The sequence below is a fragment of the Sorex fumeus genome, unplaced genomic scaffold (genome assembly GCF_029834395.1).
Source record: "Sorex fumeus unplaced genomic scaffold, SorFum_2.1 ptg000063l, whole genome shotgun sequence".
NCBI classification, from domain to species: domain Eukaryota; kingdom Metazoa; phylum Chordata; class Mammalia; order Eulipotyphla; family Soricidae; genus Sorex; species Sorex fumeus.
The window spans coordinates 44748250-44771866 of record NW_026606120.1 but is presented as its reverse complement, the minus strand read 5'-3'; the positions used below and the strand labels follow the sequence as shown (position 1 = coordinate 44771866).

The following is a 23617-nucleotide window of genomic DNA, read 5'->3' as shown; positions in this document are numbered from 1 at the left end:
CTGAGATGATCCCTTTGTTGTATTAAGATGGTATAGTGGTGATGTGGGAGGCTGGTAATGTACTTTTTTCTTTTTTTGGGGGGGTCACACCCAGTGAGGTTCAGGGGTTACTCCTGGCTCTGAATTCAGGAATTAGTCATGGTGGCGCTCAGGGGACTATATGGGATGCTGGGGATTGAACCCCGGTCAGCCTCATGCAAGGCAAACACCCTACCCTGCTATATTAAGCCTCTGGCCCCTGGTAATGTACTTTTGGAAAATAATTAAACTTAAGAAGAAATTGTTTAGCTTTGAAATAGCTCAAAGGCATGAAGACCACATTATTTTGACATGCAAATCCTGAGCTCTTTGGAGAGGAAAAACTGAGACAGATGCAGAAATCCAAGACCTTACCCAGAGAAGAGTGAGCCCCTCTGAAAAGGAGAAGCTACAGAAGAATCTATGAGTTTATGAAGAGACCACCAACAGTGCCAGGGATGAGATTAAGAGAGCAACAGTTCAACGCTTCCTGTGACAACACCCAAATTAACTTTTATGTATGCAAAACTCCAGAAAAAAAAACCATTTGGAAGAATTGTAGAAAAGCTTCTCCCAAAAGCTATCTGGGGCTTGCGCTTCAACCTGTGTTCTCCCTTGAACATCCCTTGCTTATCTCTGTTTCTTTGCTTGCCTATTTCCACTGTGTTCTCTCTCTTTTTCGTTTTGTTTTTGGGCCACATCTGGAGATGCTCAGTGGTTACTTGTGGCTCTGCACTCAGGAATCACTCTCAGCGGTGCTCAGGGGACCATATGGGTTGGTGGGAATCGAACCGGGGTCAGCCACGTGCAAGGCAAACGCCCTACCCACTGTGCTATCTCTCCAGCCCCTCTATTTTTTTTTATTTTTAATGAATCATCGGGAGGAAAGCTCAACCCTCAACCCCCTCCCCTCCAATGGGCCCCGGCGAGGAACAGCCAGGCGCGGGAGCAGAAGACTTCACTGTTCTCGTCCTGAAGCTGGATTTTATAGTCTCTAAATCTTGGCTGTTGATGGGATTACACGGCGCCAGGGGGCTAGGTGGTGGGTGTGACCCCCGCCTACTGGAATTTGGAGGATCTGGGTGGAGGATGCTCGACTCCAATCCGAGTAGGCTGGGAGATCTCGGCCCCGGAACCCGCGTGGCTTTGTCCCTCTGCCAGTACCTTCATGTGTGCGGAGAGTGGTCTCGGCATGGTGGTGGCTGGTCCTGACCAGGGCTCCGGCAGCCAAAGACCTCCAGGACCAGCCACCACCATGCCGAGACCACTCTCCGCACACATGAAGGTACTGGCAGAGGGACAAAGCCACGCGGGTTCCGGGGCCGAGATCTCCCAGCCTACTCGGATTGGAGTCGAGCATCCTCCACCCAGATCCTCCAAATTCCAGTAGGCGGGGGTCACACCCACCACCTGGCCCCCTGGCGCCGTGTAATCCCATCAACGGCCAAGACTCAGAGACTATAAAATCCAGCTCCCAGAACCGCATGGCCGCATTCGCAGCCCCGCGACATCTTATCAGGACATCTTTTTATGACGTCTTATTATCTCATTCCTACTTTGGACAAACTTGCAGGCTATCGAATGTAGCCTGCCCACAGGGCAGAGTCTGGCAAACTCCCCGTGGCGTACCAAATATGCCAAATACCAGTAACAATGATGGGTCTCATTCTCCTAAAGAGCCTTGAATATAATCTCAGGGTTAGGATGAAAGAGACGTTACTGGGGCCTGCTCAAGGTAATCGACGAATAACAGGATGATGAAATGAAATGAAATGAAATGAAATGAAATGAAATAAATTATCGGGAGGTACAGTTACAGACTTACAAACTTTCATGCTTATGTTTCAGTCATACAATGATCGAGTATCCATCCCTCCACCAGTGCCCATTCACCACCACTAATATTCCCAGTATCCCAGTATCTCTCCCACGCTACTGTGGCAGGCACATTTCCTTTTTATTCTCTTTCTCCTTTTTTGGGTGTTGTGGTTTGCAATACAGGTATTAAGTTATAGTCCCTTTCTTGACACCTATATTTCGTGTCCTTGAGAAAGTCATTTCTGAAGAAATGCTATGAGGATATGGAAGCCAACCCTGGTCCCTGAAGTCAAGTTTAGATACCATTTTATTTGTTAAATACCTTCTTAGTCCTGGCAGCTGCACATGCTTACTTTCAGAACTCTGCAAATATTTGATTCCATATATTTTATTGGTTAGAATTTTCCACTGACTTCTTGCGTTTAGACACTCAAGACTCTTGGTGTCAGCAAAAAACTAAACCCCATTTCAAAATGACTTTAAGGTGGGGCGGAGTGATAGTACAGCAGGGAGGGCGTTTACCTTGCACGGGGCAACCGGGGTTCAATCCCCAGCATCCCATATGGTCCCCTCAGTGCCGCCAGAGTAATTCCTGAGTGCAGAGCCAGGAATAAGCCCTGAGCATTGTCGAGTGTGACCCCCAAAACCACAAAAAAACCCTAAAAAACAAAAAAAATGATGTTAAGGGGCTAGAGTAATATTACAGCAGATAAGGAGCTTGCCTTACACGCAGCTAACCAAGGTTCAATTCCCAGCATGGTATCCCAAGCTTGCCAGGAGTGATTTTTGACTGCAGACCCAGGAACAACCCCTGAAACAAAAAAACAGCTTTAAAAGGGTCAGAGAGGGGCTGGAGAGATAATACAGGGGTAGAGCACTTGTCTTGCACACAGCGACCCTGGTTTCAATACCCACATATGGTCCCTGAGCACCACCAGGAGGGATCCCTAAGTACAGCCAGTAAATTAAATCTTAAAAAAGAATGATGACTAAAGAGGTAGTACAGGAATTAAGGCACTTGCTTTGTTAAAAAAAATTTTTTTTGGTTTTAAAGGCAGTTTCCTTGCATGTGTCTGACACTGTTTGATTCCTGGCATTATGTGCCAAGGTGCTAGGTGTGTTCCAACACCATGTTTCACTCCTAGCTCCCAACCTCACCTTCCAGAGCTAGGATGAGGCCCTGAGTACTATCAGGTCTCACTGTCACTGTCACTGTCCTCCCAATGTTCATCGATTTGCTTGAGCGGGCCCAGTAACGTCTCCATTGTGAGACTTGTTGTTACTGTGTTTGGCATATTGAATACGTCACGGGGAGCTTGCCAGGCTTTGCGTGCGGGCAAGATACTCTTGGTAGCAAAAAAAAAAAAAAAAAGTTACATGGTTTGGGCATTACTCAGTAGAAGTTCTAGACTTCTCAAGTTCTTCAAGCTCATTCCTGGCAGTTCTGCCTTTTGGGATTCTAACACCACAACAAAATGTGGGTTCTCTGGTGCACGGCAGCCTGGTGTGTGTGAGCACAACAGTAGTGTGTGATACCTGGTGAGCACCCAAGCCAGGAGGAGAGAGACAGAGAGACAGAGACAGAAAGACAGAGACAGAGAGACACAAAGAGAGACAGGCACAGAAACAGATACATACAGAAGCAGACACACAGAAAGAGACAGAGTCAGAGAGAGCAGCATACATGGGGACAAGTGCAGGAGTTCAACCTGGTAATTGTAACAATAGCCAAAAAGGACTGAAGGGAAGGGAAATTTAAAACAATCCCAGAAGTTGTGCCACATTGAGATGAGATTGCCACATAACTGGTAGGACACATGACCCCCAGAGCACCTGACTGTGGCCCTGGTGATCCTTGAGTGCTACCAGGTCCGATAAATGCTGAGAGTGACCCCACAACACTACCACCACCAAGAGAAATGTGTCATAGGGCTAGAGAGGTAAATCAACACAATGGAGCAAATGCCTTACGAGAAGGAGCCCTGTGTGACATCCCCGGATGCAGTATGTCTTCCTGGGCACTGTGCTGGCTGTGGTTCAAAATCCAAGCACATGCAAACAAAAACATGTGTCCCATATTGGGGAAGACAGAGGAAAAAGAAATGCCACGGGCAGTTTTTCAGTTGTTTTTGGGTTTTTGTTTGGTTTGGGAACTCTACATGGTACTGCTCAGGGGATCATGTGGAGGCAGGGGCTGAACCTGGACCAGCCCCCCAGGCCCAAATAGGATCCTAAATGAAAAAAAAAAAAAGGACACTGTGTAAACACAGGTGAAGTTTTTTGTTTTGTTTTGGGACCACACATGAAGGTACTTGGGGGATCATTCCTAGCTGTGCTCTGTGGACCATGTGGGACTGGGGATTGAACCCAAACAGCCAAAGCATTTATTCCAACACTAAAGCTGCCTCCCCAGAACTAATATTCTGTCATTTAACCACCCAAGGGTTTGTTCTGTTTCTTGTTTAGTTTGCTGCTATTACCTTAGTACCCAACCTGGGGTGGTGAGTGGTGCCAGTGAAAGTCACTTGAACTTCCTTACTGGGGTTATAAGGGTGGGGTCAAGCCCTGAAACACATGGACTGAAATGGGAGTTTTCCAAAAGGAAGCAATGGGTCCTGCTGGCCAAAAAAGGGGTGCGGGCAAAAGCAGGACGATGAGGCTCGAGGGTTAGGACAGAGGTTGGTAAGGTACTTGTGTTGCATACAATGGACTCTGGTTTGATCCCCAACACCCATAAACAGTACTCTGAGCACCACTGGGTACAGCCCCAGCCCCCAAATCCCCTAAACATGAAAAATCAAGAACAAACAGAATGTCCACTGTAACATTAGTATGCACAGCTGATTTTGCTGCCAAGTCATCCCCACATACACAGCCTGTGAAATGAAATGTTCAGGCTGAAAATCCTGTGACTAATGAGTATGCTGTGCCCAGGGCAATCTCTACAGTGGCAGAGAACAGAGTGTAGCTCTGGCACGTGGGGACACTTGCTTCTGAGAAAGGTGACAGAGGGTGCCGAGGAAGAAGCAGCCAACAGGGCTAACGAGGACAGAACCTCGCATTCCTTCAGGGCCAGCAAGGAGCCATTTTCACACAGAGCCCTTCTGGCCTGCTCCCCGGCTCCCAGCCTGACGGATGGTGGATGGGGCGGCCTGGAGGGAGAAGGGGCAGCGCTCATATTTTTCCTCTAGCACCTCCATTCCTCTCCTCAAGCTGTGGGAGTCAGAGTGGAGAAGGCAAGTGACCACAGACATCTGCCTGGGGTGTTTTTCAGATCTTTTATTAAGAATAAGGCATATGACAGTCACCCCTAAAGCAAAGGGCTCTATTTCTGTGGGTGAGTGAATACACTCTGAAAAGCATTGGATTAAAAAGCACAGCCAACAGTGAACTGGGAGCTGATTCCTGTCCTGCCCATAGGGCGCGTGCCACCGCGTTGTCCCCTCTGGCAGGGCTGGCACCTCATCCACAGGCTGCTTAGTGCTGTCCCGGGCCCTCATCCACCTCCCCTCCCCCATGAAGCCTCTATGTGTAAGATATGGGGGGTGGGGATAGGGTGTTAGGGGCAGAGACACAGAATCTCCTGCTGGCGTTGCCCACAGGTAGCTGCTGGCTTCCAGGACGGGAAGGGGGCCCCATTGCGGCTGTCCTTCTGGTCTGTCCATCCTTGGGGCCCCTGAGTGTCCAAGTCAATCTGCTGCTTACCCCCATGGGGCTTCCTCAGTAGACAAGAGAGGAGAAAGGGAGAAATCATCCTGTCTCTTCTAGTTCCTCCAGAGGGTCCAGGGCCTCTGAGGGCCTTTCCTTTGGCAGGTACTTCCAGGTTGAGGGGACAGGGAGGGCCGGAAGCCCAAAGCGGAGTTATTCCCAGATCATAAGGCGGAAAGGTTTGGGGTGCTAAGGCCAAGGGCCCTGCTGACTCCAGTTTCAATCATGCTGCACTAAAAGTTCTGTTCCCAAACTGGGGGCCAGGGGTGAAGCAAGGTCTCTGCCTCGTTCCAGGGAGCGGACAGGGCTGCTTTATTTCCTTTTTCAGACACCCCCATCTCAACTGAGAGTCAGTGAGTCAGCCACCCCAACACTCAGTACCTTTCATCTGGGGGATCTCCAAGCACCCCACAAACAATTAAGTGTCATTATCTCTGGACTCTGGGAGAGGGACAGGCTTTGGGAGTGCTGACGGGTTCCTGGGGAGAGGCAGGCGGGCCACCCGAGGCTCCTGGAGTGGGGGTCTGGCTGGGGCCAGCTAGGTAATAGGGTACTCAGAAGAGGGGACAACAGCTATTGCTATAGAGCCGAGGGGGGACCAAGAGGGCACAGCTATGGCTTTTAGAGGGTAGGAAGGTGGACAGAGGACTCCCCCATCTCCACAAAAGGGCCAGCATCACAAAGTCACACTGTCCCTCCAACGAAGTGTGGTTATGAGAGATGAGGGTCTGGGGAACCTCCTCTGGAAGGGAAGAGCCGCTCCCCACCCCACCCCCGAGTCCCACTGAGGGATTTCAGCAGGGAGGGGAGGTTTCTTCACAGGCTACATCAGGATGGAGCATGACAGGATGAGGGGGACAAAGTCACACTCTGGGGGGGGGACAGAGACGGCAGAGGCACGACCAGAGACTGAGGGGCAGGGAAGGGGGGGCAGGGAGAGACCCCAGGCCGTCACTGGGGCTCAAGTTGGACAGGAATGCACTGCGTGTCCAGACCTTTGCCATCAGGGCGTCGGGGGCTGTGCACCCAGGGGCAGGTCTGAGGTGGGCAGGAAGGGGCCTTGTGGGCTGCGGCCAAGACCCCAGGTGGGGGTTTCCCTCCCTCTAACAGACAGAATGAGAGCGGTGCTGATGGGGGCAGTTCTGCATTTTCCTCATGGGGACATGATGGAGAAGGGGGTCCTCCTAGATTCTCCCTTCCCCAAGCCCTGGGTGACAGAGCACCAGGCCCAGCCAGCCAGGATGGGGGGGTTTGTGAGGTGAAGGCCTCTCCCCCCACTGGACAGCCCCCACAGGCACTTAGGATGTGACATAGGACCCTCAGAGCAGGGAGGGCGTGGCTGGGGGGCAGTGGCGGGTGTACCAGGGCGCTGTCTTTCTGGGCTGGGGTGACAAGCTGCATTTCCGCAGCACTTCTGGCCTTTGGTAGTGACAGGAGTCCTGGGGAGGAGGAGGAGGAGGCGGGGAGGTCTACCTGGCATCACTCCACTCCCCAACCTAGACAAATGAGCACTGCCCCCCCCCACGCTATCAAGTTTGGGGGGGGAGGCGCGGGGGGAAATTCCTGGAGTGGAAGAGTTCTCCTCAACCCTAGCAAAACCCTCAGCTCTCTCAACCACGGTCTTTCCCAAAGACCTTCAGGCCCTTCTTGCAGCCAGCTCCGTAGGAACCTGGGCAGAGTTAGCACCAGTAAACAGGGCTGGGGACCCTGGGAGCTGACTGCAGCTTCCCAGCCTGCTCCCACAGACTCTTGTGACAGCTGGAGGCTTTGGAGGGTTCCACTGCAGAGAACATAGTGGCAGGTAGCTCCTCCGCCCCCCCTCCCCCCCAGGTTCTGCCACTCTCTCTGGGGTGGACGCAGGCTGCCTTGGAGGAAGGGCCGCCATCAGCGGGCTTGGGGAGAAGAACAGCTCAAAGGGCAGCAGCACATGCTTTGCATGCGGGAGCCATCGGTTGAAATCTCAGCTCTGCAGGGCTCCCAACACATTGGAGGGGAAGGACATCCTCATGTTCTCCCCCATGCAATGAGCCTGGGGGGTCCCAGGGCCGACTGTACCCCAAACCAGCCCACAGGCACCACAGCAAATCAGGAATGCAAACTTCCAAGAGGCCCCTTTCCTCCCGGGGCTCTGGGAGAAGGTCCCTTCTAAAGTCTGGGGTGCTCACCTGGACGGACCTACCGGTGGGGTGGGGAGGAGGAAGTTGCTGCCAAGGAAAAGGTCAAACCTCTAGTCTCTGTTGGGAGCCGCTCCCCCAAGGCAGGCTCGGTGGGAAGGGTGGGAAGGGTGGGCCGTGCGGGGCTGGGGCGGGTGGAAGGGGGAGCTGAAAGGCTTCGGGGTACTCTGCCCCACTCGGAGTCCCAGCCTCCCCTCCCGCCCAACGATTGTCAGCTTTCCCCGGGTAGGGCGTGCCAGCCCACACCTCCCAACGGCAGGGTGGGGAGCAGATAAGGATGGGCACGGCGAGAATCGCCACAGAAAAAGTGCATTCGCTCAGCCCGAGGAGGTGCAGCCTCGAGGCAGCGGGAACTCGAAGCTTCGGAAACGCTGGGGAATACAAAAGGCGGGGTGGGGGGGGGATCGGCCCTGCAGGGTATCTGGGGCCGCGCCCTCGGCCCCGGCCCCGCCCGCGCCGCGCCCCTCACCCCCACGCCCCCAACTCCGCGGACCCAGCGCCTACTCCGGGTCCCCGGTCACACGCGGGGCTCTGGGCGCTGCCGGGGGGCTCCGGCAGGGCCCAGGCTGCGGGCCGGCGTGGTCCGGGGGCTCCTGGGGAGGCAGGGGGCGCGGGCTGCGAGCGCGGGGCCGCGGGGGCCTCCGGGCATAGAGGAAGAGCGCGGGGTCGGGCATGGCGTCGGGGTCGTCCGGGGTGCCGGCCGCGCGGTCCCAGGCAGCCCAGTCCCGGCCCGGGCCCTTGGCGCTGGCCTCGGCCGCGGCGGGGGGCGGGCGTCGGGCCCGCGGGGCGCGCCGTCGAGGCCGGGGCTCGGCGGCGGCGCCGGGGCGCGGGCTCTGCAGTCTCTGGCGCGCCGCGCGCAGCTGGCAGGAGAGGTAGGCGGCCGCCTCGGTGTGCTTCTGCAGCTCGGTGCCCAGCACGGTGGCGCGGTGGCTGCGGCGCCGCAGCTCCTCCAGGAAGCGGCGCTCCTCGGCGCGCAGGCTGCAGCGCAGCGCCGACACCAGCGCCTCGCGCTGCGCCACCTCCCGCCGCAGCTCGGCGTTGGCCGCGCTCCGCGCCTGCAGCTGCGACTCCAGCGCGCGGCACTTGTCCTCCAGCGCCCGGGTAGCCGCCTCTGCAAAGGGGACACACAGGGGAGCGCTGAAGGTTCCCTCCGGCCCAGCCTGCATCCCGCACCCGACCCGCGATCGGCGTCACGAAGTCCAGCACGTCTCCCGAGCCGCTCGTCCTGGAGCGCTCTCCCTCGCTCCCCACGGTTGGCCTTCCTTTTGTTCCAGAAGCTTGCCTTCCTTCTAATTGTTTCGGTTTCGACTTAAACGCAAAACTTCCCCTGGGCCAAAATGATTTCTTTTTTCTTTCAGGAGGGGTAGGGGGTGGAGGAGGGCACACCTGGCGGTGCTCAGCGCTTACTCCTGGCTCTGTGCTCAGGGATCACTACTGGCCAGGGCTCAGAGGACCACATAGGGCTCCTGAGATTGAACCTTGGTGAGCTGGCCGCCTGCAAGGCAAGCACCCTGCCCGCTGTACTATCTCTTGGGCGCCTACTTCCTGAGCCTTCAGCCTATGTGTTTGATGACAGTGGATACATACAGCCTTCCTCTCAGTTTGCAGCAACCACAAATGAGAATGAGGTTACATATGTGCCAGGGGGTCAGCGCATGGCTGTAGCTGGAGACTACAGTTTTCCATTCAGGACGGCTTTTCTAATGGAGAGGGAGCTGGGATCTGAAGGAAGAATAGGCGTTAAGTAGTGCGGAGGGGAGAAATCAGGATGCTTCAAATGGAACAACTGTGCAAAAGTCCTCTCTCTTCAGGAGAAGCATCAAGAATAAGGACCTGCAAGAAGAGAGTGTGTAGGGAGTAGGGGAAGGGAAGTCAGTGCCCTGGCCTTGATGCTCACACTATTACATTTTCTTTTTTTAATTTTGGTCACACCTGGTGATGCACAGGGATTACTCCTGGTTCTGCACTCAGGAAATACTCCTGGTGGTGCTCAGGGGACCATATGGGATGCTGGGAATCGAACCCGGGTCGGCTGCCTGCAAAGCAAATGCCCTACCTGCTGTGTTATCGCTCCAGCCCCACTATTACATTTTTTTCCTTTATCTTATTTTGTTTTGGCGGGGTTACACCTAGAAGTGCTCAGGGGACCTATATGTGGTGCCGGGGATTGAACCCACGTCAGCTGCATCCAAGGCAAACGTCCTACTCATAGTGTTATCTCTCCAGCCCTGATGGCTATTGCATCTTTTTTTCTTCTCTTGTTTTGGGGCTCACCATGCAGTGCTCAGGGCTTACTCCTGGCTCTGCACTTAAAAATCACTTCTGGAAGGCTCAGGGACCATATGAAATCCTGCGGATTGAACCTGGGTCAGTTGCATACAAGGCGTTTGCCCTATCTGTCCTATCTCTCCAGTCCACTCTTACATTTTTAAAAACTACATTTTGGGGGGCTGAAGTGATAATACAGCGGGTAGGACATTTGACATAGGTTGACACAGTTGACACAGATTCGATCCCCGGGACCTCGGATGGTCCCCTTAATCACCGCCAGGAGTAAGCCCTGAGCATGGCTGTGGCCCAAAACCAAACAAATATTAACAATTAAAAAAAAATGACCAGGATCAAATCCCGTGCCTCAGAAAAGCAAATGTTCTACTACAGAGTCACAGCCCCTCACTCTCCGGCTACTTCCTCCCTGCCCTCCCCAGCTTTGAAAGGTTGTGAATAGAGGTTGATAAGCTGACAGTGTAGGGGCAGGAAGATCACCAAGTGATAGGATAGAGAAAGATAAGGCTTCTTAAGCCTACTGGGAGCAAAGATAAAAACCTGAGTATGGAGTATGAGCTCAAGAGAGAGAACTCTTGTGCTGAGCACATGCAGTATGTGGAGGAGGCCCAGGTCTGATCTGATTCTAGAGATAATTCCGGAACACGTCTGGGAGTGACCCTCTGGAGCACTGTAGGTATGATGCAAAATTTAAAAAACATAGAAGCCATGGGGCTGGAGCAATAGTACAACAGAGAAGGTGTTTGTCTTGTAAGTAGCCGAGCTGAGTTCAATCCCTGGCACACCATATGGTCCTCCAAGCAAGCATGCCAGGAATAATATCTGAGTGCAGAGCCAGGAGTGAGCCCTGAGTACTGCTGGGTGTAGCCCAAAAGCCAAAACACAAAAGAAAACAAAAACCAAGACATGGGTGCAGTGCCTTGAGCCGAGATGAACCTATAAGATTTATAAGTTTTTTTTTTTTTTTGGAGGAAGTGTTGGGAGGTTAAGCTACACCTGGTCATGCTTACGGTTTACTCCTGACTCTTTCCTCAGGAGTCACTCCTGGAAGTGCTTGGAAAACCATATGTGGTACTGGGGATTGAACCTGGGTTGGCTGCATGCAAGGCAAGTATTTCTGTACTAACTCTTCAGGCCCAGACACCTTAAATTCTTTCAGAGGAAGGACAGTAGAGAGAATGCTGCTATAGAATTGTCCATACCTGGTTATCTGGGTTGTTATCTGGCCCCTTTGAGATAAACAATAAATTAATAAATCATCGACTTTATTAATAAACCAACAATTTAATATCATAAATCATTATTATTATTATTTTGTGTCGGGGTCATACCTGCCTTGCTCAGGGTTTACTTCTGGCTCTACACTCAGGGGTCACTCCTGGTGGTACTTGAGGGACTAGATACCGTACCAGGGATTGAAGCTGAGGATTAAAACCGGGTAGCAGCCTGCAAGACAAGCACCTTACCGTACTATCTCTGTTTTTAGATTTTGGGCTATGTCCATCAGTGCTCAGAGCTGACTCCTGGAACTGTGCTCAGGAATCATTCCTGGCAGGGCTTGGGGGACCATACTGGAAGCCAGAAATCAAACCTGAGTTGGTTGTGCTCAAGGTAAGTTCCTTACCCACTGCACTAGCACTTCAACCCTCACTATACAATCTTTAGGCCCCAATTCTTTTTTTTTTAATAGGAGCGAAACCCAGTGGTGTTAAGGGTGGGGAGTAACAATGCTCCCTGGTCAAAAAGGGCATTCCAGGGGCTGGAGCAATAGCACAGCGGGTAGGGCGTTTGCCTTGCACACAGCCGACCCAGGTTCGATTCCCAGCATCCCATATGGTCCCCTGAGCACCGCCAGGGGTAATTCCTGAGTGCAGAGCCAGGAGTAGCCCCTGTGCATCGCCGGGTGTGACCCAAAAAGAAAAAAAAAAGGGCATTCCATGTACTAGACACGTGCTCTAGGACCCAGAGTAATAGCACAGTGGGCAGGGCATTTGCCTTGCACACAACCCACTTGGATTCAATCATCTTCAATCATTGGCACTCCATATGGTGCCCCAAGCCCCACCAATAGTGATCTCTAAGCACAGAGCCAAGAGTAAGCCCTGAGCACCGCTGGGTGTGGCATAAAAACCAAATCAGAAAAAGACTTGTGCTCTTAGGGCTGGAGAGATAGCACAGCGGGTAGGGCGTTTGCCTTGCATGCGGCCGACCCGGGTTCGATTCCCAGCATCCCATATGGTCCCCTGAGCACTGCCAGGAGTAACTCCTGAGTGCAGAGCCAGGAGTAACCCCTGTGCATCGCCAGGCGTGACCCAAAAAGCAAAAAAAAAAAAAAAAAAAAAGACATGTGCTCTTATCACTTGAGCCATATACATACCCTCCCCCATCTTGTTTTTTGGCCACCCTTGTTAATTCTCAGGGACTACTCCAGACTAAGTGCTCAGAGGTTGCTTCCATCGGTGCTCAGAGGATCTGCAATTCGAGTGATTTAATTTGGAGCTCCTGAATGCAAGAATGTTTCCTAGGTTTTTGAGCTATCCCTTTGACACCCCCCTTTATTTTGGAGGGAGTTTGATCTGCACTCAAAAGTGCTAAGGGTTGGGGGCTGGAGTGATAGCACAGTGGGTAGGGCATTTTCCTTGCACGCGGCCGACCCGGGTTCGATTCCCAGCATCCTATATGGTCCCCTGAGCACCGCCAGGATTCTGAGTGCAGAGCCAGGAGTTAACCCCTGTGCATCGCCGGGTGTGACCCAAAAAAGAAAAAAAAAATGCTAAGGGCTTACTTCTGACTCTGTGCTCAGGGATCATTCCTGGAGGTACTCAGGGGACCATATTCCAGGGATCAAACTGGGGTCAGCCGAGTACGACCTAAGTGCCTGAACCTCTGAACCTCTCTGTATTATGTTTCCTGCTTTCTCCATTTTTTTTTTTTTGGTGGGGTGGGCCACACCCAGTGGTGCTCAGGGCTGACTGCAGACTCTACACTCAGGGATTGGTCCTGCTGGGTTAAGGGATTATACGGGGTATTGGGGACCGAGCCCAGATTGGCCACATGCAAGGCAAACACACTACCTATTGTACTATCCCTCTGGTACTCCTCTTCATTTTATTTTGTTTTGTTTTGAGGATACACCTGGCAATGCTCAGGGGTTTCTGCCAGCTCTACACTCAGGAATTACTCCTGGTTGGGCTCAGGAGACCATATGAGATGCCAGGGAATGAACCCAGGTCAGCCATATGTAAGGCAAATATGCTAACTCACTGTACTATGGCTCTGGCTCTCCACTTCTTCATTTACTTTTCTTCTTTTTGGGTCACACCGGCGATCCTCAGGAGTAACTCCTGGCTCTGCACTCAGGAGTTACTCCTGGTGGTGCTCGGGGGACCATGTGGGATGCTGGGGATTGAAGCCGGGTCAGCTTCGTGCAAGGCAAACGCCCTACCCGCTGTGCTACCGCTCCAGCCCCTCCCCTTCTTCATTTTTAATCAAGTGTTTCCTGAGCCCCTGACCATGTCAAGTGATGTGTCTTGCAATTGAAGACAATAGACAGGTCCCAGTTCCAATTCCCAGAGATCAAGTGATCAACATCTAAGCAAAGCAATCCCATCATTAAAATAAGGTTTAAATTTTGATTAAAAGAACAGAATTTATGGGTTGGCTGCATGTAAAGCAAACACACTCCCTAATGCATGTACTATTCTGCTGGCCCCCCTCTTCATTTTGTTTTATTTGGGGGACACACCTAGCAATACCCAGTTCTACACTAGGGAATTACTCCTGGTGGGGCTCAGAAGACCAGATGGAATGCCAGGGGCCAGAGCAATAAAATGCAAGCAGGACATCTGCCTTGTATGCAGCCGAATCATGGTTCCCCCAAGTAAAGCCAGGAGTAATTCCTGAATGAAGAGATGGGAATAACCCCTGAGCATTTCTGGGTGTGCTCCTCGAAAAGGAATAATTTACATCTAAATCTTTTTATCTTTTTTTTTTTTGCTTTTTGGGTCACACCTGGCGATGCTCAGGGGTTACTCCTGGCTCATGCACTGAGGAATTACTCCTGGTGGTGCTCAGGGGACCATCTGGGATGCTGGGAATCAAACCTGGGTGAGCCGCGTGCAAGGCAAATGTTCTACCCACTGTGCTATCACTCTACCCCGCTTTCTTTGTTTTTGTGCCATACCCAGTGGTGCTTGAACCTGGGACTCTTGTATGCCAGGTCTGTGTTTTACATTTTGCGAGATTTCTTCAGCCTCCACCTGAATAATTTTTTGGGAGGGAGGCACACCCCATGGTTATCACTTCTGGTGGTGCGCAGGGGGTCATACACAGTACTGAGGATTGAATCCAGGCTCAATGCATGCAAAGCAAGTGCCTTACCCACTATACTATCTCTCTGGCCTCTTGAATTTGGGGGCAGGGGTCACTCCTGGCTCTGTGGTCAGGAATCACTCTTGGTAGGGCTCAGGGGATCACATGTGGTGCCAGGAATAAAACCCAGTTGGCTGTGTGCTAGATAAGAACCTTATTCGTTCTACTAACTCGCCAGCCTCATTAATTTTTTTAAATTAAAAAATAATTTGATTGGGCTGGAGAGATAGCACAGTGGGTAGGGCGTTTACCTTGCACACGGCTGACCGGGGTTCGATTCCCAGCATCCCATATGGTCCCATGAGCACCACCAGGAGTAACTCCTGAGTGCAGAGCCAGGAGTAACCCCTGTGCATTGCTGGGTGTGACCCAGAAAGCAAAAAAAAAATTTTTGATTTTGGGGCCAGAGCAATAGTACAGTGGGTAGGGCACTTGCCTGGCACATGACAGACCTGGCATATGGTCCCCTGAGCACTGCCAGGAGTTATTCCTGAGTATAGATCCAGAAGTAACCAACCCCTAAGCATTGCCAGGTGTGGCCACCCCCCTCAATTTTTCTTTTTTTTTTTAATTTTGGGGCCACACCTAGTGGTGCTCAGGGCTTACTCCTGGCTCTGTGCTTAGGAATCACTCCTCATGAAGTTCAGGGGACCACAAGATCTGATGGGGCTTGAGCCAAGGTTAACTGTGTGAAAAGCAAGCACCTTACCCACTGTACTATCTCTACATTCCCCCTAACAAATCATTTTTTAGATGTACGTTCAGAAATATTATGTTTGCACTGTTGTGCAATAGAATATTAGAACATCTTGCAAAACTGAAACTCTATACTCATGGAACACCACAACCCCATTTCCCATCCCACCCCTGCCTCCATTTTATGGGTGAAGGAATAATCTGTAACCAATTATTTCAGTGGAGTTGCTACAACTACAGTGCCAAGAAGTCATGCTTGTGCCTGGGGCCCAGCTGTGCATGGGGAGTACTGCAGTTACACACTAATGAAACAAGTGGGGCTGATGCTGCACCCTGCATGCCAAGCCGAGGAGCAACTATCCCGGTGTGTAGACTGGGGTTCTCCTAAGTTAGTGGTGGGGAAGAGCTGGCATGCCGGGCTCCAGGGCACCTCCCCCACCTCCCCAGCATGCATCCTTCATCCTTTTCTTACCTTGCTGGTGAGATTGGGCCTCTCTCATCTCCAGATCATGGGTCAGTTCTGCCGGTGGAGAGAAAAGTAGAGAGAAAGAGAGAGAGAGAGAGAGAGAGAGAGAGAGAGAGAGAGAGAGAGACAGTGTGTGTGTGTGTGTGTGTGTGAGAGAGAGAGAGACAGTGTGTGTGTGTGAGAAAGAGAGAGGGAGAGTGTGTGTGTGAGTGTGTGAGTGTGTTTGTGTGTGAGTGTGTGAGAGAGAAAATGTGTATGTGTATGTGAGAGTGTGTGTGTGTATTTGCATGAGTGAGGGAGAAAGAGGGAAAGGGAGAGGCGGGGGGGAGAGAGGGGGAGAGAGAGAGAGAGAGAGAGAGAGAGAGAGAACCAGGGAGTCAGAGCCCAGAAATAACCAGCATGAAGATTCTGAGGCTGATTTGTCTGATTAAAAGTCCAGAGATCTTTTCCAGCACAAGATTTGTGGCTGAAGCTGTGGTGGCTATCTTTTTTTCTTTTCTTTTTTTTTTTTTTTTTGCACTTGGCAGTGCTCAGAGCTCACTTCTTTGGCTCTGTGCTCAATTATCGATCACTCCTGGCAAGCTTAGGGGACCATACAGGGTGGCAGGGATCAAACTCGGGTCAGCTGTGTGCAAGGTAAATGCCCTGCCCACTGAATTATCGCTCCAACCCTGACTTGCTTTTGTGGCTGAGCAGGATTCTCCCTTTCTTAGAGCCAATATATAACCATTTACCATTTTCCAAGTCATTTGGGGGTCCTCCACTGCATGGGGCACAGAGACTTTGGGGGTTAGTGGCGGCTGTGAGAAGGCTGGTGTATCCTGGGGACACTGGCGGGGACTCGGGGCGGTTGGCTGGCTGCTACTAAGACACATGGCCTCACCACTTCCACAGCTAGTACTGCCGGGTCGGTTATTTTTTGAACCTCAGCCTGCCGCTCTCCCAGGGTAGGCGGGGCTGAATTCCACAAGGTCACAGGGGCTTCAGGGAGGACAGCGCCACCTGGTGTTACACAGCCAGCATAGGTCTTGGTCCGACCTGAAGAGGCAAGGCTGGGAAGCAGCAGAGCCCATCAACTCCAGGGATACCAGGCCAATCTCTTCAGGGCTTTGGCACCATCCAGTCACCACCTGTCTTCGGTCTGCCTGTCTTCGCAGAGCGTTAGCGCCCAGCTGCCCACGTGTGTCTGATCACTTTCCCAGCCTCATCTCTACGCCCCCAACTCCACCAGGGGCCCAGAGCTGGGAAAGGGGAACCAGAGAGAGTCCAGAGGTAGGGCACTTGCCTTGCATGCAACCAATCTGTGTCTGATCCCCAGCGTCCCATATGGTCCTCGTGAGCTCTACCAGGAGTGATCGCTGAGCCAAGAGTAAGCCCTGAGCCTCACAGGGCATGGCCCCAAAACAAAAACAAACAAAAAGAGCTGGGAAGAAGCAGGAGGTGCCCTGGGAGCCACAACTGCCTGCCCCAAGGCAAGCCTTGTACCTGTCCTCACAAAGGGAGGAGGTGTGAGCCTGGGGGCAGAGGAGGCAGCTCTCCCGGAACTTGGGTCTAGCAGTGGCCACAGAGGCTAACCTGGGGGGGTGGGTCAGTCACAGCATGCAGGCTTCACCTGTGTGAGGCCCGGGATCCATTCAGGCACCGCAGCAACTAAATTAGAAAAAGAAAAAAGCAAGGGCCAGAAAAACAGGATTGGGATAAGGTGCTTGCCCTGCACAATGGCACACCTTGTGGTTTGAGTATCAGCACCAAATATAGTCCTCCAAGCACTGCTAGATGTGATCCATGAGCACAGAGCCAGGAGTAGCACTGCTGGATGTGTCCCCAAAACCAAAGCCAAAGCAAACACGCCAAAGCAGAATTGTCCAAGACTAACCTTGGCGCTCCTCCTGCCGGCCCCACCCCTCTGGCCTCACCAGGCATTTCTAGAAACCAGAAGCTTGCTGGAGGTGTCTATTTTGGGGAGCCAACCATTGCTAGGTGACCGAGGACCAGGTGCTGGGCTCCTGCTGTGACCTGAGCCTGAACCTCCTCAGGCCCTGGTGCCTCTGGGAGGACTCTGCTGCCAGCACTCCCCAGAGCTTTCTGGCACCTCCTCCAAGGCTGTGATGGAGCCCCAGGGACCTTGGACTGAGTTCAGGGACCAGGCGCAAGGGATTTTGGCTCTGTCACTAACTCCTTGTGAACTGGTTTCTGCTCAGCCTTTAACCACAGGAGTTGGGGCAGGGGACTGAGAACTCCAGATGGGTGCCACTCCCCAGACCAGAAAATCCCCCCACCAGCCCATCTTCTGGCCAGAGCCCGCCCCAATTTAGGGGAGCACGCTCAGGGGTCAGATACACTGTGTGATCCTGACAATGACAGCACCTCTGACCCTCGGTTTTTCCATCTGAAAAAAGGGGACAAAATACCATATCTCAAGGGACTGCTGCCAGGATTAAACGAGGGAAAACAATCAGCCGAGACCTTAGCTGGGGCTCCAATAGACAGGGATGGCTCTGGTGATCATCCGGGTCACTGAGCGCCCGCCCAGAACATCTGTGTCGGCACCTTTTGGCAGCCACTGCACGCCTTAGGTCCTTAGCTCCTACTTCAATCCTCCTTCCAAGCTCTGGATCCTTCTTTCACCTCCTTTATACTTATCTTGGGTTTTTGTTTTGTTTTGTTTTGTTTGGAACCCACACCTCCCAGTGCTTGGGGCTATCCCCAGCTTCTTGCTCAGAGGACCCTGCATGAGAGTGGGAGAGAAGCGGGTGACTGCAGTCCACAGAGCTACCTCTCAGGCCCTGAGCTCCTTTTTAGAAATCTTGGCCTGCCCTGTTCTCCTCATTCCACAGCCACTGGAAGGGGGGGCCCTGTTCAGTCTTTTCTGCCCCAGGACTGACTGCTTCAGGCCAGCCTGGAGATATTTTTATCTTCTGAATCAATAACCAAGTGGCTGCAGGATCATATCCATCTGAGAGGGGTGGGGCTGAGGGCCCCTGGTTCCTGCCCCATTACATTTTCTTTGGCTCCTGGGCTGTCCTGACCAAAAGCTACTGGGGCAAAACAAAGAGAAATTAAGAGGGAAGCTATGGACCCTCAGGCTCTCAGTGGCTAGTGCAATTCTCGAATTTCTTCTCAAGTTATGCTTGCGATAAAGAGAGGTGAGGTCAGGCAGAGGTGGACAGTCCCTGGGCTGCCAGCCAGTCTTTGGGGGAGACTGCAAGCAGCCTGGCCTTGGGCTGTGACAGCTGAATGCGTAGATGGAGCTGGAGGAGGCTGCAGGAGCCGGGAGTCAGAGAGAGAAGCCAGACAAGTCACTAGCACCCTGGAGGCCTCAGTTTCCCTGTGGGGAATAGGGAGCCTCTTGTGAGCAAGGGTTGGATGGGAGTGAATTCTGAGCATCTTAGGGAGAGAATGTGCTGAAAGCTTCCAAGGCAGGTATGGTTCAGATGGGGTTCTGGGTTCTAATCCTGACACTGCCATTGTCTTAACATTTTTTTGCTGCGTTTCTGTTACCTGCTTGTCTATTGATTCTCCCCCGCCCCCGCCCCCCGTTTGCAATACTAAAAATGGAAGCCCAGTTATCATGCATGCAGGCCCATGCTTTTATACTCAGCCACATCCCTGGCCCCTAGATGACCTGCTCATACTTTCCAGCTGAGACTTCTTATGAGTCTTGGCTCTAAAGCCTATACTTTCATTGGCCTGGGTGAACATCTGGATCAGTCAAGCCTCCGAAAGTAAGGCAGCCGGGGTTCAAGAGCAGAAGGCAGGTCCGGAGTTATCTACATTCCTGCTGCCTTCCTCGGTCCTGCTCAGGAAAGAAATGGCTGCCAGGTTCTTTCATCAGCCTCCCACTGGTCCTCCCCTTCCCATCCCTTTCACCCATCCTCTGGAGCTTCATGTCAGCTCCGTGACAAGTCAACCTGCCTCCTACTCTCACCATTCATCTTCTCTACAACTAATACCCAGACTGAGTTTTTATTTTTTCTTAAAAATATATATTTTTTCTTGTTGGGGTGGGGACGCAGCTTCCAGCAGTGCTCAGGGACCACTCCTCATGGTTCTGGGTATCAATCGAAGGTCAGCCATGTTCAAGCCAAGAGCCCTACCCATGTCTCTGGTTTCCCAGACTCAGTTTCTCAAAATAGTGGGATGCTGTTCCAGGACGTCCAGTGACTTCCCAGTTGTTCTGGTATTTGTCAATGTCATCCACAATCTGGTTTCAGTTGTATTTCTCAATGTTTTTTTGCTTTTGGGTCACACCTGCCGATGCTCAGGGGATACTCCTGGCTCTGCACTCAGGAATCACTCTTGGCAGTGCTCAGGGGACCATATGGGGTGTCGGGTTGGCTGTGCGCAAGGCAAATGGCCTACACACTGTACTATCACCTCAGACCTTCAAATCAAAATTTTTTGGGGAGATCCCACACCCTATGGTGCTTAGGGGTTACTCTTGACTTGAATCTCAGGAGTCACTCCCAAGGGGGCTTGAGGACCCTAGTGCTGGGAATTCAACCTGGGCCCCTCATGCAAACCATGCTTTGCAATTCTCATTTTTTTTTTTTTAATTTTGGGTCACACCCAGCAATGCTTAGTGCTTACTCCTGGCTCTGCACTCAGGAGTTACTCCTGGTGGTGGCTTGGGGGACCATTTGGGATGTCTGGAATTGAACTTGGCTTGGTTGCATGCAAGGCAAACACCCTACCCTCTGAACTATTGCTCTGGCCCCTCAGAGTTTTAGCTTCTGAGTTTCCTACCTTGTGGACTTTGCCACATTGTTCCTTTCCTTTGGAATGCCTTTTCTACCCTCATTCCTTATAACAGTTCTATCTAAATCACACTGAGCATTCAGGGAATAATAATACTCCCTCCCCTGGGAGCTGGGAGCTAGGCTCCAACCCCCAAGACCTCACAAGCACCTGTGTTCTGCCTGAGAAGTCCTGTGGGCTTTCTCTCTCCCTCCACCCCTAAAAATTCTGTGCCATATCAGGAAGTGCTCAGTTTTAATTAATGTAGTATTTTGGTTTTGGGGCCAGACTTGGCAGTGTTCAGGGATTACTACTGGCTCTGCACTCAGGAATTATTCCTGCCAGGCTCAAGAGATCAGCCAGCCCAGGTTTGATCCCAGGATGCTGGGATCAAACCCGGGCTGGCTATGTGCAAGGCAAATGCGCTACCTTTTGTACTATCCCTCCAACCCACTGTCTGCACATCTTGATACCTGCAGGTTGGAGCATCTCCCAGCCAGACTGAGGGATTCTTTCTTTTCTTTTCTTTTCTTTTTTGCTTTGTTTTGGGGCCACACCCAGTGGTGCTTAGGGCTCTGTGCTCACAAAACCATAAACAGCACCAGGGACCAATCCGGAGTCATCTGCATGCAAGACAAGTCCCTTATCCATTGTACTATCTCTGTCTGGCCCCAGACTTGAGGGCTGGGGGGTGAGATATAAACATCTAGTACAAAAGGAGTGTACGTCCCTGGGATGGACCCCAGGTTTTCCTCTGCTGCCTAACCAGAGCTGTTTGCTCTGAAACTTGTAGCTCACTCCCACCTCTCTAAGACAAAGTGTCCCGATCCCTCCAAAGGTGATAAGCAACTACTTGGCAGAATTATGGAGAGGCTCCTGGTGGGCACCCAACAGAGACAGCACCTCTGAGGCCAGTGCCCCAGCTCCTCCCCTGAACCTCACCTGAGCAGCGTTTCTGTAGCCTCAGGATTTCCAGGTGCAGGTCCCGCAGCAGGGCCATCTGCTCCTTTTTCAGGAAGCTGATGTGGCGTTGCACACTCTGGATCTGATGCTCCAGGGACACCGTATCCATGGCAACCCCGGCCTGGGCCCCACCTGGGGAGGATGACAAGGTGAACCTATACCTTCTGGACCCATCTGCCCTGCCTGTTTTCTGATCACCCCATTCTCCTCCAAGCTGGGGTCCTGTTGACATCAGATAAAAAAAAAGTTCTGCTAAGGTGGTCAGTTCCTTTTACTTACCTGTGGAAACTTCATGAACAAGTACATGGGCCGGCAGGGTGGTACAAAATATTTGCATTAAACAGATGGAGAAACATAGACTAAGAGGAAAATGACTTTATTTCTCTGCCCAGTATGTTTATTTAGCTTTTGGGGTCACACCAAAGAGTGCTCAGGGCTTGCTCCTGGCTCTGTGCTCAGGGGTCACTCCTGGTGGTGCTGAGGAGACCATATGTGGTGCTGGGGACTGCACCTTGCATGTCAGTCACACGCAAGGGAAGCATCTTACCCGCTGTATTATCTCCTCAGCTCCCACCCCAAATTTCTTCCCCACTTGTTAAGGGGCCACATCTGGTGGTACACAGGACATAGTCCTGGATTTGCACTCAGGAATCACTCCTGGGGGGCTTGAAAGACCATATGGGATACTGGTGATTGAAACTGGGTTGGCCACGCGCAAGGCAAGCGCCCTACCAATTGTACTATCGCTCCAGCCCAAAATTTCTTTTTTTAATTTTTAATTTTATTTTTTGCTTTTTGGGTCACATTCGGCAATGCACAGAGGTTACTTCTGACTCACACACTCAAGAATTACTCCTGGTAATGCTTGGGGGACCATATGAGATGCTGGGAATTGAACCCGGGTCAGCCATGTACAAGGCAAATGCCCTACCTGCTGTGCTATCGCTCCAGCCCAGAATTTCTTTTAAAGATAGTTTGAAGAGTCACGGGAGATATGACTCAGTGGGGACCTCAGGCAGGTCCACCCAAGAACCACAAGTTCATGGGCTTCTCTTCCAGGACTTTTCTTCATCTTCCTTAGATTCAACTTAATTCAACCAATAAACAGGCCATTTGGTTTAGAGAAGATAGCCCTTTGGGTTGTGGGAATCACTGGCTACATTTACTGGCCATTACTCACTGTTTAAGGAACTTTATACACATAATCTCACTTCTGCCAAACACTCTGTAGTATTACCACCCGCTTTCACAAAGAAACTAAGACCAGACAAGAAGGGACTTGCTCCAGTTCATAGCCAGTAAATGATGTGGTGGATGCAGTGCTCCAACCAAGTCTTTGGGATCCAAAGGTTTCAAACTGAGAAAAGTCCTGGCTCTTTCAGCTACCTGCTTTGTGACTTTGGGTAGGGAAGATAATTTCTCTGAACCCTTCCCCCACTTCCCTATAAACTAGGGTTATTAATGGTAGCCATACTAGGACTGCTGTAGGTATTAAAGTAAGAAACAAAGAGCACTTTTCCCAAGGCTTCCATTTTGCAATATGTCTTCTCTAAATATTTAAGGTGTGAACTGTTTAATTCATATCTTGATTTACCCATTTCTTCCCTTTGATATTTTCAAAACAAATTCCCAAGTATTCCAGTATCCCAAATCCCCAGTACCCAAAAAAAAAGAAATGTGTGTGTTCAAGAGAGAACACAGGCTTCTTATCCAGAGTGGAAATAGGCAAGTAAAGAAATATAGGGGCAAACAAGCAGGATACATTTGCAAGGGAGAATACAGGCATGAAAAGCGAGCCTACAGATATATAAATTTAAAAAATTAATAGCACGAATAAGTCTATGCTAATAATTTTAAGATTTACATGAAACAGATAAATCTCACAAAGTTACAATTTAGTAAGAGTGAGGAGATGAGAACCGGAGAAAAATGTCAAGAAAAATATGAATAATTTACCTATTTATCATGCATTCAAATTCTATGTGTATGTGTGTGTTTGGGTCATATTGGTGGTGTTAGGGCGTGCTATTGGCTCTGTGCTCATGGATCACTACTTGGTGGGCTCGGGGAACCATAAGGGGTACTGGGGATTTGGGCTCTGGGTGGGCTGCGTGCAAGGCAAGCACCCTACCTACTATACTATCTCTTAGGCTCCTCGATTTTTTTTTTTTTGCTTTTGTTTTTGAGTCCACACAGGGCAATGCTCAGGGCTTACTCCTGGCTCTGGTCACAAGGATCACTCCTGACATGGTTTGGGGAAATCATATGGGATGCTGAGGATTGAATCTAGGTCAGCTATGTGTAAGATAAGAGCTTTCCCCACTGCGCTATATCTCTAGCCCCTCATTTAATCATTTGCTATTACCAAACATGGTTCTGG

The 23617-nt window shown here is 51.4% G+C and overlaps 1 protein-coding gene across 1 annotated transcript; it reads right to left on the bottom strand.

Annotated features, from left to right (window-relative positions):
- Positions 1-8201: 8201 nt before the first annotated feature.
- CCDC92B (coiled-coil domain containing 92B) lies at positions 8202-21502 on the bottom strand. Its single transcript, XM_056127875.1, has 3 exons — positions 21217-21502; positions 15544-15591; positions 8202-8829 (listed from the first exon to the last, which is right to left on the bottom strand). The coding sequence occupies exons 1-3, from the start codon at positions 21467-21469 to the stop codon at positions 8219-8221; spliced, it is 912 nt and encodes a 303-aa protein (XP_055983850.1). The 5' UTR covers positions 21470-21502; the 3' UTR covers positions 8202-8218.
- Positions 21503-23617: the final 2115 nt, after the last annotated feature.